The sequence below is a fragment of the Nothoprocta perdicaria genome, unplaced genomic scaffold (genome assembly GCF_003342845.1).
Source record: "Nothoprocta perdicaria isolate Ctin4 unplaced genomic scaffold, notPer1 scaffold_133, whole genome shotgun sequence".
Taxonomy (NCBI): Eukaryota; Metazoa; Chordata; class Aves; order Tinamiformes; family Tinamidae; genus Nothoprocta; species Nothoprocta perdicaria.
In genome coordinates, this window is record NW_020454461.1 from 492,340 (window position 1) to 512,118 (window position 19,779).

The 19,779-nt window shown below is 35.9% G+C and overlaps 1 protein-coding gene across 1 annotated transcript in view; it reads left to right on the forward strand.

The window, feature by feature from the left end:
* Window positions 1-18,303, forward strand: part of UBQLN1 (ubiquilin 1) — a 20,086-nt gene extending 1,783 nt beyond the window's left edge. Inside the window, exons 2-11 of the mRNA XM_026033789.1 lie at window positions 6,934-7,085; window positions 8,197-8,312; window positions 9,346-9,608; window positions 10,428-10,586; window positions 11,244-11,487; window positions 11,961-12,103; window positions 13,077-13,160; window positions 15,364-15,479; window positions 15,823-15,991; window positions 17,154-18,303. Of these exons, the coding sequence (XP_025889574.1) occupies window positions 6,934-7,085; window positions 8,197-8,312; window positions 9,346-9,608; window positions 10,428-10,586; window positions 11,244-11,487; window positions 11,961-12,103; window positions 13,077-13,160; window positions 15,364-15,479; window positions 15,823-15,991; window positions 17,154-17,309 (1,602 nt within the window). The 3' untranslated portion in view covers window positions 17,310-18,303. The remainder of the gene's footprint in view (window positions 1-6,933; window positions 7,086-8,196; window positions 8,313-9,345; window positions 9,609-10,427; window positions 10,587-11,243; window positions 11,488-11,960; window positions 12,104-13,076; window positions 13,161-15,363; window positions 15,480-15,822; window positions 15,992-17,153) is intronic.
* Window positions 18,304-19,779: the final 1,476 nt, after the last annotated feature.

Below are 19,779 nucleotides of genomic sequence, written 5' to 3' on the forward strand. Positions count from 1 at the left end.
TGCAGCAGGCTTCTAGAGCTTGAAATTGTTAGTTATTAATGAGCCAGAACACCCTACATTGTTTACAGAGGAAAATATAAAAGGTAAGTGTAAAATGCAGTCCAGCACCCTGGACAGATTATCAGACATTGGCTGACAAAAATTTTCAAGCTGTTACCCTTGGGACAGTCCAAGACCTTTTTTTTTTTTTTTTTTTTTAATATCAATGTCTCAAGCATAAACTTCTTTGAGATTTCATTTCTAGCTTCTGAAAAAGGTGACATTATTCTCATCTTCTTCACTGGCCTTTTGGCAGCTGTGGGAATTGCATGCTATCAGCTCCTCCGTCCACAAGTTTAATTTCTAGGCTTTTCTCCAAACAGTGAAATTCCAGTGTTTGCTTTTGATACTGTCTAGCACTTTCCCAGCAATCTCAATGTGAAGTGAGCACTTTTTCAATTCACTGTTTCCTATAGATTTGTGAATAGCGTCATTGTAGCTGCAGTAAAATTCTTAGTGTTCCTTTTTTTTTTTTTTCTTTTGGTTTGGTTTCTAGAAAAGAAGGTCATACATTGTATCTAACTAAGATTGTATTTGTCCCAAAAAGCTTTTAATTGAGGTAACTCAGGAGTTCGCATCAGATGTGCGTTTTGTAAGATGTATATATAAATATATGGGTTTTCTTTTTTTTTTTTTTTTTAAAAAAGGAAGAATATTTTAAGAAGATTGTTTCAAACATGAGCCCAGTAAAAATCCCACCTGGGAAAGCAGACTATAAACTATAAAACAGAAACAGTTAGTGAGATATTTGATATGTGAATAGGAACTGAAAAAGTTTAAATGATTAATAGGAACACTGCTTAAAAGATGTCCTTTTGTGTATATATATCTTAAACTTTGAACATCATCTTAATATCCCTTTCAGATTCTCTTATTAGATGGGATTTACCATTGAATCTTGTTCCCTGTAAGTAAGACTGGTGCTGCCCCTCTGCGACCACTGTTTGCCTGTGGTCCCAGACAGCGTCACAGCTAGCACCAAAAAACGTGAGAGTGGCAGTCCCTGCAGTGTGACAGTATTGGCTGTTTTTCTTACACTGATCAAGCTTAACTGTTCTTGATAATAAACATCAAAAACAGTGTCATGTTTTTAGTGCCAGCCCTGGAAATAAGCTGATCTAAATGGAGAAACAAAGTGAGCATCTGTTCAAGTGTATTTGGGAGAACAAGTGGTTGTTCTGCAGGGGCAGGCTGCCCAGCAAGGTCTGCTGTGTTTGCAGGTGAGSGAAGAAAACTGGCCTGAACTCATAGACCAAAATGGAAGTTTTTTAGTTAGCTGAAAGCAATAGCTAGGTTTATGACTCTGTGGCTTGATGCCTTTTTTTGCTTGTTTGTAGTTGTTTCAGAATATGAGTAGAACTTGAGACTAATAGGTAAATATTTTGGGTCCTGGGGCCAAATGCAGAACTATGCAAAGTGTATTTCATGTTGCTCCTTTGATGTAARTCAGGTTAGCAACTGTTACAAGCTGAGGAAGATTTTTTTCTGTGTTGGAAGACTTAGGTAACATAAGGTTTATTGTTGTTGATCCTGTGTTGCATATCTAGAACAGGCAGTATGTAGTTTAGAATGGAAAATAACCTTTAAGTACCAAACCTCTCTGGGATGTCACTTGGTTTTAAGTGCCACAAGTGACTCATGAGGTGATGAGTTATGAAAAAAAGGTGTTTTCATTTAATCTGCTTAATCTGTAGAAAAATAGAGGTATGCTTAGATTTCATGGTGTGCTTCTTAGAATGCCAGTGCTGTTGGAATTTGCAGTGTTGAAGACTTGATTATAATTGATTCAAAGTTACCACCACCACAGTGCAGGATACGAAGGTAGGCATTTTGGGAACACTACGGCTGTGAAACAATATCGTGGCTTGTCTTAGTATAACTGTTAAAAAAGTAAGAGTGCTGTTAATTTTAGAAGCCCATAGTTCTTACGGAAAATTATGGTCAATTCTAACATTTACTGCAATTTTCAGAATAATGGTCATATGAAAAAGCTAGTAGAAATCAGTTCATATAGTCATATAGTTCATATTTACAATATATTGTAAATATATTCTGGAGGTATGTCCTTTCTACTTTGTGTTCAGTTTAAAATAAGACACTGGAATACTGGATACTATGTCTAATCATATGCATTATGTTAGGCTTCTGCTTTCTGACAAATGGAGCTCAGTGCAGAGTTGTATTCTCCAATTAAGACTTGATTATGAATTTAAGATTGTGATTGAAACTTTAAATCCAGTATTTTGGATTCGTGCCTGGTTCTCACAATCACTAATTAGATGTGTTCCCAACATAAAGATCACACAAGTCTAAACRTTAAGCGGAGCATTAAGAGAGTGGTTTGGTAGTAGAGTTTGTTTCTTGACTTGCATACACTTTTAGTATTTCTTATAGTGCTTTTTTCATAAAGTCAGATTAGCTTTAGTTTTTTTAATGTTTTAGTTCTGGCTCAGTGTTTTCCCCATAGTCCATGGATTACAAATCAACAAGAAGATACTGAAACTGTATAGTAGCCCAATCTGTTGTTCTCTTGTGTTGTTACGATCTGTGTTGCTCATTTGGCAGTGGAGGAGCTTGAGTGCATGGATTGTTCATCTCTGGAGCTAAAGCTTTAGATTTTCCGTTGTCTTATGGCTGAGTATATTGAAATATGTGATTGATGATGCATCAGTGTGACTGCTGATGGAGTCAGCCTTATAGTAGCCCCTCATGAGTCATGTTTCTTTGAGATAAAGAAACCTGTTTGATTATTACTCAACACATAAATTGTTTTTTTTTTCCTCAGAGCCTCAAACTTGATCCAGAATTATTCCAATGAATGGTAAATTGTTGTTTGGTGAAACAGAAACCTTCAAAGGACAATATCTTGGCTTTTCTGACGGTTGGCCTAGTTAATGAGTATTTTAAAGATGCACCTATGTAACCTAGGTGCTTATTACATATTTTCTGATAAATGACCACCAGATATAATGGAGTATTAACACCTTTTGAAATAATACTCTGAAGTTTCTGCTGTGTAAATAGTATTGTGCAGAGTAACCATTTCATTTTGACATTCACAATTTCTTTTTAACAGTTTATCGATGTCAGATAAGGCACAAATACATTCTCCCTTCTTTTGGTTTACTGTGTGTTTCATTCTGCTTTGGTCAGTCATCCTCAGTCTTGTAGAAATCACAAACTTTTGAGATTATGTATACTGCTAAAATTATCTACAGTGAAAAACACTTTAATGGATGAACAGCTATTCCAGAGGTTTATTTTAAAGTGCAGTCAGCTTCTCAACCCAATGGCTGGAAGCCTTGATTTTAAAGGGAGGGTCYTGCCTGCAAATGGATTTGGGACAAAAACTTAAGAATTAGGCATTATATGGCGTTTACGAGGGAAAATGCTGTTGTATAGACTGCTTTATGCTAATGAGATTAATAGTTCCTTATCTCTGACACAGTGATTGTTTTAAATTGCAGTGGGCTTAGTTTACTCATGCTTTATATTCTGTATTGCTTTACCAGTTTTAAAACTGGTTAAACAATTTAATAATATTTACCTAGACGGTCAAAGTAGTAAGAATTCTGTTGGCAGCAAGTAAAATTACATTTTTTCCTTTAGAGAAAATGGGTGTTGCCCAGTCTGTTTCCATTAAGTAGAAAAATTAAAGGCCTTATGTTGTCTTATTAAGGGAGAGGGAAAAAAAAAAAGTTGAGATTTGGTTCTCAACATGAAGCAGCACTGCAGGAATTACTGTTTACACATAGTCTTTTTATACCCATTTCCAGTCTTAGTGACTTGCTCCAAAGCAGGCTTGTTCTGTTGCAAGTGCAGCACCTTTAATCAGTAGATTGAGGAGTACTTCATGAAGAAGGTAAGTGCTCGCTAATCCTTTCTCTGCAGTCAAGGTGCAGAGAAGTGGAGTGGTTTGCCTGGAAGGATTAGATTGCATTGCTTCAGTGTTCTATATTAGCCTGGTAAACAAATTCTGCTTCTCCAGTTTCCTGAAATGGCTTTTTTATAGGTTTCGTTTGATTGTAGAGATCTGAGTAAGTGACTAGCAACTAGCATGTGTTCCTGACAAGGGCTTTAACTTCTAGGCGCAGGAAGATGGTAACSCTCTGCCGAGTCAGAACAGCTTCTGTGGAAACTGCTACTACTTCGTAGTAGCAGTTCCTCTGCTGTTGGCCATKGGCTTTACCAGAAGTAATCTGCCTGAGACCACAGATTCTTGTCCTTTGTCCTATATAGTGTCCAGCGTTTCTGCAATRTTTCTCTTTTCACGGAGTCACTTTAATTCACAACTATTAGAGTACCAGGTATGACTCACAAGGAAAGAAGACTGTACCTGTCAGCATTTGTACTGTCCTAAGTGTGTTGTAAGATTTAACTGTTTCCTTCCCTTTGTGTCTTTTCTTACTTCTTAAGTTAAGAAGATTCACAACCATTAATTCTGTTATATGAAAGAAGTCTAGTATTTTGTCTAAACGTGTAGCTTAGTAGTTTCAGTTGCAGTTTTTAGGATGCTGATTTAGATGGATTAGTTGGGTTTTGGTTGGGTTTAATGCTTACCTCCATGAGGTCTCTTTCCAACTGATTCTGAAACTAAGATTAAGCAATTGGGAAAGTATTTTTCATTTATTTTTTGTTTTCCTCTTCTTATTTCTTTTTTTGCTAGACCGACTTGTCAGACGTTAACAAGTTAATGCTTAAAGTACATATCTGCTGTGCAAAGTGTCTGTACATAAAAGCCCCTTTTAGTCAGCTGTTCTACTTCATGTGTATTCAGACATTTGCTTTGTTCAGTGACAAAACAAATGTTTACTAGAACTAGCTCAGTTACGAGAATGTAAGTTGGATTCCCTTTGCATTTGTTCAGAACTGCGTCAGCAGAGCAGTGTTCACCTACATCTGGCAAAAACCTTCAGAGCAACTGAGTCRAGAAGGTGTAAGTGAAGTCCTAACTTCGACTTGTGCTTCTGTTAGTGTGGAGCAACATAGTGGAATTTTGTTAGCAGAATGTTGGTTCGAGTTTTATTTATATATAAGTCCTGTGAACTTGARGACACTTAGTGTGGAAAACTGAGTGAAAGCAGGAAGTGCTAGAGTACTGCTAGAAGTGTTCTCATTGTGAGTAAAAAACGCTATTCTTGTCCTTTTTAAAAAAAAGTGTATGTATGTGTATATAAGTAATTAAGGAGGAACAAATTAACTTTGGGAATTGTTAATGTAAGCAAGATGACTCAACAAGATGAGCCTCAGCTCTGTCTAATGCATATTAGATCTACAAGTTACCATGCACTTAAAAGTTTGTGGCCTTGAATTTATTCACTGTAGTTAAGAATGCTTCCCCATCCCCCTTTAAGGAAATCAGACTTCTGTCTACGTAGATGGATAATCCTATGTTTCTGTGCTCTTCCCGCTTATGCTACTAATTATTATGTCTGAATAATTACCATCGCTTTTTTTATSTTACCATTTTTGTCTTATTTTGTTGGAGTTCAGTTACTTGAGATGTATGAAGATCAAATTTCTGTGAATGTTATATGTTAAATATTTTTGCCTTATTTAACATTGTTAAGACCATCTTTATGATTAGATAAAAGCAAACATCTTTAATATCACAATGCACAGCATTGTTACAGAACTAATGTTTTTAAATGTTAAATAAATTGACTGAAACCACTCTGTATAATAGTGCGTGTTAATAAAAGAGAAGGGTCAGTGCTGAGGGAGAATTGGACATAATTTCGTGCTAGTTTCTGAGACTTTGAACTTCTTCCTCATCTGGTTTCCCCACGTGACAAACTTAACTGAGCATTACCTCCAACTTAGTGGTAGTTAACTAGGTCAGCTCTACAAATTGAGGATGTAGCCATTTTCAGAGGTTTGTTTTATAACAGCATAAATATGTATTAATTGCCATATTTTCTTCTTTCTCTTCCTCTCTTTATTGYTGTATACATTTAATTACATTTAATTTGAGACACTTGGGATGATAAATACTTGTTTGACATTTGCCATTCTGTTTAGCAAAAAGAAAATGAAGCTAATTCTCTTCACTGTCCACATCTAATAGCGTGCAGAAATTGCACTGTTTTAGTTACTGTRCCAAACAGTTGCTGAGTGTTGCTCTGATCCTTTCACTGTTTGAATCTAAAGATACATATATATGATATATATATATTTTTTTTCATTTACTACGGGAGGATGGTCTTGCAGCTTTGGTATAATTAGGAGAGCAGTGGAGAAGGATATTTGCCCATAGAGGATGGTAGTGGGTGGACTAAACAGATCTTTTTATCACTTTTATTTTACAGTGCAGCCAGTAGTGATTTGTGTCAAACTTTAGTCACAGGTAGTGTTTTTCCAAAATTGGAAGATGAAGTGACACTGAATATTGAATTATATTTGAATAGTTTTTTTCAGAAGCAACATGTTAAGTACTGACAATTTAAAGAAAAAAAAGCACACTTGTAATAAAAAGTGGTTTTCAGGACCTTTCACTTTCACTCTCGGTGCCTATTTAACAGAATTGTGCCATAGCATCATCGTAATTTTAGGAATGGATGTGTTAGTAATATATGTAACAGTACATTTTTATTGTGTCGTGGATTCATGCTTGACTGCAGTCACGGTAGACTGTTTACGTGGAAGCAGATCATTGCCAACTGTGTAGCTGGTTATCTAGACATGAGACACTGGATTTTTATTGTGTGGAAAGGGAATGACTTGATTTCTTATCTCTTTTTGGCAAAAGAGGTTGAGAAAACCTAATGGTATTTCTGAATTTTGTAAAGCAGAGCATATTGTACAAGTTATGTAGCGTAATAATGTGAATAAAATAGTACTTCCTTAAAAATCTAGTCAGTAACATAAAGGTATAATAATAACTTTTTTGTTTAGTTCAAGGAAGAAATCTCTAAGCGTTTTAAATCCCACACTGATCAACTTGTGTTGATATTTGCTGGAAAAATATTAAAAGATCAAGATACCTTGACTCAGCATGGAATTCATGATGGACTCACTGTTCACCTGGTYATCAAAACACAAAACAGGTAACCTTACTGATAAACAGTGTTCTATTTACCTTACAGAAAATGAAAACATTCTTAATTTCTAGTATAACATCTTTATATTGGACAGGCCTGGATTTGACTTCAGAAGACATTCAGTTGAACAAGAATTCTGTTGAACAAGGGAATCATCCTGTCTATCATACATACATTTTTTTTGCAAGTTTAATGCGACTTTCTAAACTAAATTGTTGCTATTAAGATCACTTTCTTCGGTTCTTTAAGTCAAAGTGTGGTTTTGCCCATAGTTTTCCTAGACGTCAGCTCTCAGTGCCCATAAGCACTTGTTTGGTAGATTTTCACATCCACAGAGCTGTAGTGAATCCTTATACTCTGTCTTGTTAAAACAAAGAAAGAAAATTCTGACGAGACAGCTGCTGTAGTCCAGCAATTTACCTGTCTGAGCAGAGAGTCTTGGATTTTAAGATTTGTTTTTTCTGCGAGACTGCTTTTAAATGGTGATGAGAAAAATAGATGAAGTTGAGCTATGTCATACTCATATAACTTTCCTTGTAGTGACCAAAAGGAAAAGATTTAATTGAAAAAACCTTTCAGTAAGTAGAATAATGTGTCATTTAAATCTAGCTTCCTTAGTTACCATGTTAACTGTTCTAGTCCAGAAGCATCCTGGTCCTTTTCTACTTATGCTTCTCACAATTTAATAAATCTTGCCTTAAACTTTATTAGCATGTATTCATTTAAGCCCTGGTCATGGGATCAGTCCTACTTTGAGAGAGTGGGAGTACAGTGAGGTAATCTAAGCATCTCTGAAGCAAGGCAGGAATTCAGGAAACAATTCATTGGCAGGCATCCCCAACAGAGGATGAAGAGGTTGTAATGGCTGCAGTCACACCCATCCATTTCTTAATGTTTGAAAGTATTGCTCTGAAGAACTGAGATTATAAGTGTCCGAAAATAGTTTATTATCGGAAGCTATCTAAAGATAATAGTGTGGGGGCTTTTTTGTTTGTTTTTTTGAGAAGTAATCAAAATGTAAATCATGATTATCAAGTATGATGCTATCCTTGCATTAAATAGTGGACTTAGGTTACCTTGTAAATTTTTAATTTTTTAACCTGCTTTTTTTTTTCAGATCACAAGACCATCCAGCTCAACAAACAAGTACCTCTGGGAGTACTACAACCACATCGACATCAAGCAGTAATACTTCAACACCATCTTCAACAAATAGCAACTCTTTTGGCTTGGGTAAGAATGTTTGCTAGGTAGTATGATGGTATATTTCCTAGTATTCCTAGTATTCTAGATTTGTCCCTGGAGATTAATGCTAATGTAAAAAGGACTTTAAAACATTGCTGATTATAAAAAAAASTGTGGTGTTGATTGTAAAAGCTCTCCAATCAGCAAGGTATCAGAGGCAAGATATTTCCTTACTTTCTATAGACAGAACTTCACAGACTTGTATTGTGTCTTTTTTTCAGTAGTAAGATGCAACTGATGTTGTGTAGTGGCACTGTGAGTAATGAAGCTCCTTGTGGTCTCTTACTACTTCTTAAAAGTATATCTAAGTTGGCCTGAGGAAAGTATTGAAGAAGTTGAATGCATATCTTCAAGCCAAGATTTGCATTAGAAGTAACAATATTAATGCTATTTTATAAGCCAGTATTTCTCAAGTTCTGAGTCGGATAGTGTTGTCAATCTTCTCAGGAATAAAGAAGCTACATTCTTCTCACTTAAGAATAGTGTCTCTTTCCCTAGTTGCACTGGATTTTGTGATTCATGCTTTTAATTTCATTTGTCTACCACAAGTAGAATCACCAAAGCTAACTTTTAAACAATTGCTTTTTTATTTTATTTATTATTTTTTAAGTTTTAAACAGTTCTTCAGACTGACTAGTACCTTCTAAAATTTGAAACTTTGTTTTTGGACTCAGTGATGTTAGAGAATTAAGAATATTAGTCACTCTTTAAAAAGAAGAATTCTGCTTTTAATTAGAATAAGAAATATGTATTAAGAGGTCTCTCTTGGTTTCCTTTCTGCTCTTGATTAGTTTATAAAGAATYATTACGAATGTATTGGAAAGTGTGGGGAAAATATCTTGTTTTTTTAGAGAAGTATACATCCTAGTGGATGACACCTTAACAGCYATGCGAAAAAGGAATTTCCATTGAAGAGTGGAAATCTTTTAAGTGTTTTCTCTTTATAATGGTCCTGAATGTGCTTAAATGTGTATCACAAGCTGAAAGCTAAATTTTATTTCTTTTTTCCCTCTTCTTAAAGGTGGCCTTGGAGGTTTGGCAGGTCTGAGCAGCCTGGGCTTAAATACATCAAATTTTTCAGAAYTGCAAAGTCAAATGCAACGACAACTTATGTCCAACCCAGAAATGATGGTTCAAATAATGGAAAATCCATTTGTTCAGAGTATGCTCTCAAATCCTGACCTAATGAGGCAGTTAATTATGGCCAACCCTCAAATGCAGCAACTAATACAGAGAAATCCAGAAATCAGTCACATGCTGAATAATCCAGATATAATGAGACAGGTATGTAGAAAGACCTCTGTGAAACCACGACCTTTGTTTGTACTGTAACTGTGAACAACAAAGCAGAAGTTGGATGTGCTTGGATGAGTGGTAAAGCATTGCAGAGGAATGCAGGCATGTTAGAAGTATCTGTAGAAGGTCACTGTAGACTACTATGTTGCTMTTTCTCGTCGTTAGTATCTGAAATAGTCTGCCAATTTGGAAAATGTGCAGCATATTTAAGAAAGATACTGAAGACTTTATAACCATATCTTCTGAGTTTAGAGTTGAATGCCCATCTGTGCTCTGTTCTGTTGTTTAACCAGTAGTGACTTTACCAAAAGTAGTAATTCTACAGAATACTGCTTATTAGCATTTTATCAGACTGTGGGTTCATCTGAGTGCTAACAAAGTTRCAAAATACGTAAGGTACCTATACATGCCTGAAATGACAGACACTGTCAAGAAACAAGTGGAGGCTTTTATAGATAGAGGTATTAGTTTTTTGAAGTTCACATTATAAGATGCATGTCATACTGATGTTAGAAATGGCAAAAATATACTGTGTTGGAAAAGAAAAGGAAGAAGAAGACCGTACTTTTTTTTCCCTCTTTTCTGTTTAGTCATGCCTTCTGACCCTGCCAACATAATAGCAGTTGTGGCAGAACACTGGCTAAATATCAAATTCAGTTGGCTCCCACTAAGCTGGCATCTTGATTTGGCTCTAATGGTAATTTCAAAATGAGCGAGACATTAGTAATTGTGATACTGCCAAATGCTGACGTTTTTACTTTAGAATGGATTTCTTATTAATACAGATTAAACGTTCCACTTCCTTAGACCCTAGAACTTGCTAGAAACCCTGCAATGATGCAGGAAATGATGCGAAACCAAGACCGAGCCTTGAGCAATCTTGAAAGTATCCCAGGTGGATACAACGCCTTGCGACGTATGTACACAGATATTCAGGAGCCAATGTTGAATGCAGCACAGGAACAGGTGAGAAATGGGTGCAAGTGCCAGTAAGAGCTATTATGCTTTCCTGAAAGGAAAAGAAGGTAAATGATGTAGCATTTCAGCTGGGTACTTGACAAAATTTCTCGAAGCTTGAAGTCACTGTGACCTGTTTCTCTGAAAATTCTGTGCTCCTTAAGCTTAAAGGAAAAGAGATATTGTTTTATGGGTTTGACAGGCTATATTGGTGAAGTAAACTATTTATATATATAAAATAGATATTCTAAACTCTGATTTGTTTAATTCTTTGGCTTATAGAATTCTGGAGCCAGGGAAAAAATACTGAAGAGTTTGTCTAGTAACTTGTTACTTAAGGTGGGAAGAAAAAATACTTTGAAGTTTGAGTTTAGTTAAGGTTTAGTTGGAAACGCCTATGCGAGAAGCAATCTTATTGTGGTCAAAGTAGTAGTAGCGACGCTTCTCATAAGGAAATGTTATTATATTTTTTGGAGATGCTAGTATTGCTTTTTCAATATAGTCATCTTTTCAGAATATTTAGGACTGACTTTAAACTGGTAAATATAATTGATGAAGAGCCATCAATATTCATTTTTATGCACAGTTTTGGAAAAGTAGCTTACTATTTCTAACACGCTTTAAAACAATTTAATGGGTGATGCATGTTTGTTTTTTCTTCTTTAGTTTGGAGGTAATCCATTTGCTTCTTTAGTAAGCAATGCATCGTCAGGAGGGGAAAGCCAACCATCTCGTACAGAGAATAGAGACCCTTTGCCAAATCCCTGGGCTCCTCAGTCGAGCTCTCAGAGCTCCACAACGAATACCAGCAACAGTGGCGAGAGCGGCGACAGTAGCAGTGTTGGAAATGGCACCTCGGGCAGCACAGGACAGAGCTCAGCCATACCAAATCTGGGACCTGGACTAGGAGGTATACTTACAATTTTATAGGTTTGCATGCACACACACACGCACACATATACACACACATATATATATATATATGAATTTGCTGAACTGGTTTTTCTATTAGAAAGATCTTTGGTGGTTTTTTTTTTTCTTTACTGCTTTTTACTTTCATAGAACAATTGTCTTCTCTAGACAAATAGTCCTCTGTAGAAAAACAAACATTAAAAGTAAGTTGAGAATACTTGGGTATTACCTTAAATTGAAAAAGAAGATGATCTCTGGATGAAGGATATGCTTCCAGTTTGGAAGCCAAACATGAGAACAGCTAATGATGTAGACACTTATTGGAACTGCGTGTTGGATACAGCCTCTGTCTTAGATGCATTTGCTCTAGGAAAAAGTTGTGTAAGCAGAACCACATTGGGATGAATAGCTGTATCCCAGATATGTTTATTGAAGTGGTGCCTCTTTTTTTTTTTTTTTTTTTTCCCCAAGCTGGTATGTTCAACACACCAGGAATGCAGAGCTTGTTGCAGCAGATAACAGAAAATCCACAGCTTATGCAGAATATGTTGTCTGCACCATACATGAGAAGCATGATGCAGTCGTTAAGCCAGAATCCTGATCTTGCAGTACAGGTAAATAAACACATGAGGTGTAGCAGTTAGTTGTGTGCATTAGAGGAAAAAAGAGTTTAATGCAGTGTCTTTTCACTACTGCTTAGTTCTACCGCCACATAACAATCACCAATCACTTTTTGTTATGAATGGTGAAGTTTTAAAACTATGTAAATACCTAGCTTGTTGAGATAATTACTAAGCTAACTTTTTAAACTTTTTTGACATAGAGCTTCTTCAATTTGTAGTTAGCATTCTTCTGAATTAACTTTTAAGTATATGCTACTACACCCCTAAACGTGTGACCTAGTGTATAAACCAAAACTAGACAAAACAAACGTACCTTCTAGTAAGGAAATATCTAAAGTGACTTAGGAGTAGAGATGTGGAGTGGGAGGAGGAGGAGAGGAGTGGAAGTTGTTGTTGCTGGGTCTAGGTGTTAATCTGTTTTTCACTTTTCATCTGTCCTTTGTTAGTTATAAAAGATGTTGTTGGTGCTTAGTGCTGTTTTAGGAGTGATATCATAGAAGTGCTTTCCAATTTTGCTTACGACAATAATATCCAGAGTCAAATATTTGACAAACATCTAGAAAACGCTCATTTGTCTATTAAACACATTGTTGAAAAGTATTCCTGGCTTTTTGCTGATTGTGTTTAGAGGAAAGCTGTCACTCTCATCTGACCAGAAAAGAGTTTTCTTGTAGCATAAATGATGCTACCTTGCCAAGGATCTGTGACGGCATTCACTTTAAGTGTTTTGTTTCTGTTTTTGAAGTGGGGACTGGTGGTGAGAGGCATCAGTTAGTTTAGTCAGTGTTTAGACTGGTAGTTTATAGCAAGTTCTATCCAAAAGAGAAGAGAGAATTATTCTGTGAGATTAGTTTTGTAGATGATAATCTTGTTCTGCGTGAAGTGTGTGCAGTAAATACTTGTTTTAAAATCCTCTCTAGTGTTTAATGTTTGATCTTTGAAGTTGAATATTTTTGTCTAATAGATGATGCTGAATAATCCTTTATTTGCTGGAAATCCTCAACTTCAGGAACAAATGAGACAACATCTTCCTACTTTTCTTCAACAAGTAAGATGTGATACTAGGTGTTGTTAATAAATGCTTGCAATTCAGTGGGCAGTTTTTGTAATAAATTGATCCTTTTCTTTGATTTGACTAAAAACTAGATTATGTATATTCTCATTAGCTTCAGACCTTGAGTTAGATTGTGAGGTGCTTGATTCATCTTTATGTTTTGAAAAGCTAAACCTGACTGTTAGTGAATGTTTTTGCCTGTAGTTAGTACAACTGCTTTGATTTGCTCTTGTGTCTTGGCTTAGGAGTGAATTCTTCTTACAGAGCACCAGTGAGAGAGCACCTTTTTGCTACATGGTTTGTTTTGCAAAATAAAGGAAGAGATCAGAGCTTTCCCCACTATGTAGATTGGTGATTTTGTGTTTTTGTTTTAAGAGACTTTCCATTATGACCTGAAAGCAGCAAATGACCAGCTAATTGAAAAGAAGTAGTGTAGGTTCTGAAATTATCTGCCTGTAGCGATTGCCACGGCACCTGGCTGCTCTCAATGCCAGTGAAATTGCAGCCTAGATGCTTGATCTTGGTTGCCACAGTGTGTATAGCAAGACTGTGTCCCCTGCATAGAAAAAGATTTGCAGGATTTGCAATTATAATCCAGTGCAGGRGTTCCATTGTTAGGCAGTCCTTGCAAGTCAGAGTAAACATCTGTTGCCAAAATCTCATTACAGGCAGTCAGTACTATAAGTAATTTATTAACATACGTGTGAATAACAATAGCAAGTTTAGTGTTCAGAAGAAACTGTGTAAACTGTTTTAACCAGGTGAATGGTTGTAGCATTTCATAGTTGACACAGTTTTATGATGAGTCAGTAGTATCTGAGAAACTAGCTCCAAATTTGTGTTTTGAAATCTGTGGATCAATGATACTTAATATATCATGCAGAGGAAGCAGAAGTTCTTTCTGCCTTTGGGTATTTCCTTAAGGTTTCTCTACAAACTGATTCATCTGTTCCTTTTACATAAATCTTACAAAAATTACTGCTACTCTACATCTAGAATTAGTAATGTTAAGATACAAGCCAACTAGGTGCTCAAAGAAGTGTTATGCCACAGTTTCCTGAAAAACAACTCCAAATATTAGACAGTGTTTTATGACCTAACCATTGTTTTATTGGAGTATTCACAGCAGCTTAGTTCAGAAAGCCATTATTTAAGAAGTTGGATAAATTTAACTAGCTATAGATTAGATATCTAAGAAACAAACCGAGAATTTAAAAAACTTGTTCTGCCTAAGTCTCATAAAACACCCTTATTCCAGGGCAGAGTCAACATGTGTTCTTTGTGCCCAATCCTGCACTTGTGTTTTGCGGCAGAGGAAGTTTAATCTGTGCAGTTCCTTGTGAAACCAAAAAATATTTTGTGCAGAAGGAATTTGGCACAGTTGCCAAGTAAAAGCTGCTAAGGTTATTCAGTCTGTCTGCTATTTGAAGCAGCTCTGGCTACCTAGGTTGCCTCACTTGTGACTGAAACAAATAGGTTTTCACTTACATACGGCGTCTTTAAGCAGAGGTGAGAAAAAAGATACTAGTTGCTTTCGTATCTGTACTAGTCCATTTTTCAACATTTAATTTCAGAAATCAGATGGATTTTCTTTTTAAATCATCCATGGATGTGAATACCAATTTTGAGTTGAAGTTGTTGTAGAGTGATAGTTCTTGAATACTACACACTGGCTTGTAAGTTTTGTGAAGTGTTTTCAGGCCATGATGGCATGGTAGATGTGAAGAGATGCTCAAGTTTTTAAGAAMAAATTTGAATTTAGCTAGGAAAAAGAAACATAACTTTCTTAGATATATTTTAGTCAAGATCCACTGTAATCAACCTTGTGGTATGATGTAGGACAGTGATTTTTAGAATTACATTGAGCTAATACACTGCTGTGAATTTAGAAGGTGGTAAAATATAACCAGAAAAGGTAGTTTTCATTGCCTAGAAGAGGTAGTGAAAGATACTTTGTGCACTCCTCATTTGAACGCCTTTGTCCAGGCTGGGGAGTACACTGATCGCCTCCTGTGAAATTTCCTGTGAAATCTCAAAGAAGAAATATCTGAAGGATTTCATGTAATATTTGAAATAGAAAGTTGAAAAACATTAAGTTCTAAAAGCATATTTAGTTAAATAAATTGTCTAGCTAATGTAGAGATTGACTTTGAATGCCTGTATGTGATTCATTTATGAATTTCTCTCCTGTTTCTAGATGCAGAATCCTGACACATTATCTGCTATGTCAAACCCTAGAGCAATGCAGGCTTTGCTACAGATCCAGCAGGGCTTGCAGACATTAGCCACTGAAGCACCAGGGCTTATACCAGCGTAAGAATTTGTCATACAAATTAACTTTTCTCTTGTGTTTGGGTGTCTTTTTTTTGCCTTATCTTTTTAGATGTAGAGGTTTATCCAGGTGTACAGACTGTTTCTCATGCATGTTCTTGCTTCACTAAACTTATTTCAGAATCTGTGATGTTTTTGTCTGCAAATCACTCTTAAGAAGTGGTGCAAGGTCTTTGTCATATACTCCTGCATTCACTTGACAGGACTTTTTACTCTGTAATGAAAGAAATGATGGGAAGAGACAATTCCGTGAAGGTTTTTTTTTTTTTTTTYCCCCCACTATTATTATTAAAATGATGCATTTTTCTTTCTGTCATTTGTGCAGATTTAATCCTGGTTTAGGTGGATTGGGAAGCACTGGAGGTCCTGCAGGTTCCACCATCCCTAGCTCTGTTCCCAGTGAGAATACAAGTCCAGCATCAGGCGCTGCTGAACCTGGTCACCAGCAGTTTGTCCAGCAAATGTTGCAGGCACTTGCTGGTGCAAATGCCCAGGTAAAGTAGATCACTATGTGTTAGGGTTCTTTTCTAATATAGACCATTATAAAGGAGGGAGAACAGAGGAGGCTCAGAAGTGTAGTCCAGATAAGCTGGAGAAACTTGAGTAAAAGTGTTCTCAGAACAGTTGATTATTGCATATCCTAACAACTGAAGCTTACTCAACCTTTATCTGTGTTTTATGTCTGCATTGCTAGAGCTAATGCTGTAGCATCAGATTTTGGTCTTGCTGATTTGGTATTCTGCTTAGTTTTGCTTGGGAGGGGGAAGAGGATGGTAGGAAAGAGCTACTGTTTTAATTTCAGCAATATCCTTACACTGCATTGATTTGGAAGGATAMTCAGATTTTAAATACTTCTAGGAAGTTTTTCAGCATAGGAAAATAGAACAAAAGGAAAATTAATAATAGCTGCATAAATCTTTTGTTGATTTGTAAATAATATCATTGATTTTTTTCAACGAGTGACTTCTGGGTATTACTTCAATCCTATATACCAAAAGCATATCATTTTGATGTATTGGCCTTGTTTCAAAAATCCCTGTGAATTGAAGTACATACTACCAAAATCATTCACAGTTTTGCCATCAGTTTATGTATGAGTGGGGCTAACTTGTAAAGCGCAGCTTAGGTGTGATTTACAATGAAGTTTTCTGATAACTAAAATTCTGGTAAGTTTGGTCAGTGAATCGCTACGTAGATCATTTTACAAGAGGTAACTTTTATGTCCAGAATAAAATAATCTGCCACATCTACTGTTGCTGACAGTGAGGTGTCAGAGGTGGTCATAATCCTGCTGTACTATGTCAGTAGTTTTAACTGTTTCATTTACAAAAATGATCCATGTACAGATCTTTAAGAAATTGTTCTCAGGACACAAATTTACCTCGTTTGTTTATTTATTTATTTAGTAAAGCAAGCAATACTTCCTGTAGTTGAAAATGTCACGTAAGTTTAGATAATCTTAAAATCTGAGACTAGTCTGATTCTCAGTAATTCAGTTGTGAGCTGAATTTATGTCACAGYCTGTTTTGGGGAACTTAAAAATTAYGCAGTCAGAAATCACAGATGACAAGGAGTGGTGCAGCACTAACTAAGTGTAAATCCTCTGTTTTGCCAAATGTGTATTGTGCCKTTATAGCTTGATGTTTTCCTTCTTAGCAGTTACAAAATCCAGAAGTTAGATTTCAGCAGCAACTGGAGCAGCTGAGTGCAATGGGCTTTTTGAACCGCGAAGCAAACTTACAAGCTCTAATAGCAACAGGAGGAGATATTAATGCAGCTATTGAAAGGTTGCTTGGCTCTCAGCCTTCATAGCAGTGTTTCTTTAACTTGAAAAAAAAAATGTAATTTATTTTTGATAACAGCTCTTAAATCTTTAAAATACTTGCTTTATTTCATTCTGACTCTTGGGATTGTCTTGTTATAACTCAAATCAGTCCGATGCGTTTTAAGGTGGAGTGCAGTAGTTTTCTTCAAACAGTGGGAATTGATGCATTTTCACTCAGTTGTTGCATGCATCGCACTTCTTTGTTCTGCATTATTTGTGATTTTTTTGAAAAAAATATCAGCTTTCACAGTTGGGTGAGCAGGTTTTATCTGACCTACAACTGTCCAATTTATTTGCTACTTAAACATTAGCCTTCAGTAGTAATTTATGTAGAATACAAATTAAAAAGGAACAAATTAATTGAAGTTATAATTCGTGGGTACCAATACTGCTTAYTGTGACTTTGGCATGTATTTTTTGCTAGCAAAATGCTGTAAGATTTATACCACTTGAGTAATCTACCATTTTTGCTTTTATTTGTATAAAGTATAAACACAATATATACAATGGAGACAGCTCATTTCTAGAAATTTACATATTGCAATAGAATGAAATTACAAGTAACCAAAAGGAGGGAAAAAAAAAAAGCCAGGAAAAAAAGAAAGTTGTAAGACATGTTTTCAGTGCAGAATCTTCCAGCATCTTTGGTAAGTATCTCATTAAAAATGCTCATGCAAATTCATTTAAAATATACYAGAATTGCTGTTCTGGTTATCTCTTTACATCTAATTGTATGGAGACCTGCATTGCAACATTGTCTCTTTATTCACAAAGATTAACTGTAAATTACCTTAATCTTTGTGCAAATTAAAGGAGCACTGCCTTATGCTCTGAAACTGCTTCTAAGGCTTTTTGGCTTTCCATTGAGATTCTAACATGTATTATGATTTGTAATTGGAAGCATCACCCTCAGTCATTGTCATGAGATACTCTAATTGCTTTTAAACACCATGTAAAAACACTGTATATCTTTTGAGTTTTTATTGGTAGTTACTTCTCTTGTGCACAGGTAATAAATGAATTAAAAGATCTTTAAGCATCTTGTCTCGGTGTGTTTGCACTTGATGATCACGTGGCATTCACGGTGATCATCTTAATGATTGGCCCTTTCCATGTAATTTCTGGGGATACTTGCCATTTTGTGACTAGGATCAGTAAGCAATACTTGAATATACAGAAGAATGATACTGAAGGGCATTGATTTAGATAAAGTGGAGATAATGAAATAAACATTCTGCTGTGTCTATTCGTGGATGCCTGTATATGATTCCTTTTTTGGTCTCTGGTGTCAGTGTATTTGAGAATATTCTAATGTAATACCTCTAYTGTGTTAAACAGTTAATGCGGGCAGTCTTCTGGATGTTTCAAATATAAATTTGGTTTGCTCTGAAAAATAATGTTTGCAAATAGTGTAAACTTACCAGTCCTGATTTGGTTGTTGGTTAAATGAAGCAAAATTTTATTGGGATAAAAAAAGAGGATGTTCAGCATGCATTGTCTTTTCAGTGCAGTGTAGTTGTTGAAATTCCTGGCAAAACCAAGCATGCAGATTTCCTAAGGAACAACTGTGTTGTATTCTCAGAAGTYTTTGCTGTCAGATAACTTTGTTTCCTGCTTTGGCAGTAAGTAAATTGATCAAATGCTGCTCCTGGTGACACTGGGAAAAGTTCAACCCGACCTCGTTGCTGGCTGGCATCTGCCTCTGGATCAAAGTCTCATAGATACAGCAACATGGTATCAAACAAACAAAAACCTCTCAAAACAGAATCTCCCAGTAGGTTATGTTTCASATGATCAAAGTCTCTTAAATTAGTTGTAATTTGGATGGGATATTTTTTCTTTATCAGTGATAGTGAACCTGCCTTCACAGTGCCTTCTCTCTGGGTAGGTGGTATTTGTGGCACTGAGGATGAGGTTACRAAGGGGAAGTGGTAGGAAGTAGTTTCTCTAGATACTTTCATAACTGTGGGAATAACTGTGTCTTGGGCTCTTCAAAGTAACTAACCTGGCCTGACACTTTGTAAAGACCTCCCATCAAAAAGTGAGACCTCCCATGAATCATTCAGGTTGGTCTTTTTAACACTCAGGTTTATTTTTTGACAGATCAGCTCTCAAATAAAAGACCCAAGGGTGAGGTGGGGAAAAGGAATGTTTTTTAAATGGTGATTTTAAATCACCAAGGTAGTACCAAGACACTAAAACATTGAATATAGCCTGCATGAATATCCTTTTCAGACAATATTCAGCTTAACTGTTTAAGTTTTTAAGCTGCACACCAATGAAGAAATGCTGTATTTAAGATCAGTTAAGCAAAGATGAAGTTTAATCTAAATTCTGCAGTGAATCTTTAACTAAATTTTCTTCTTGAGGTATAATCAATGTTTCAGTAACTCCTGTCACCTTGTTTTCCCATAATAAGTGACTAAAACATTGAGACATCTTTTGCTTAGGAAGAAA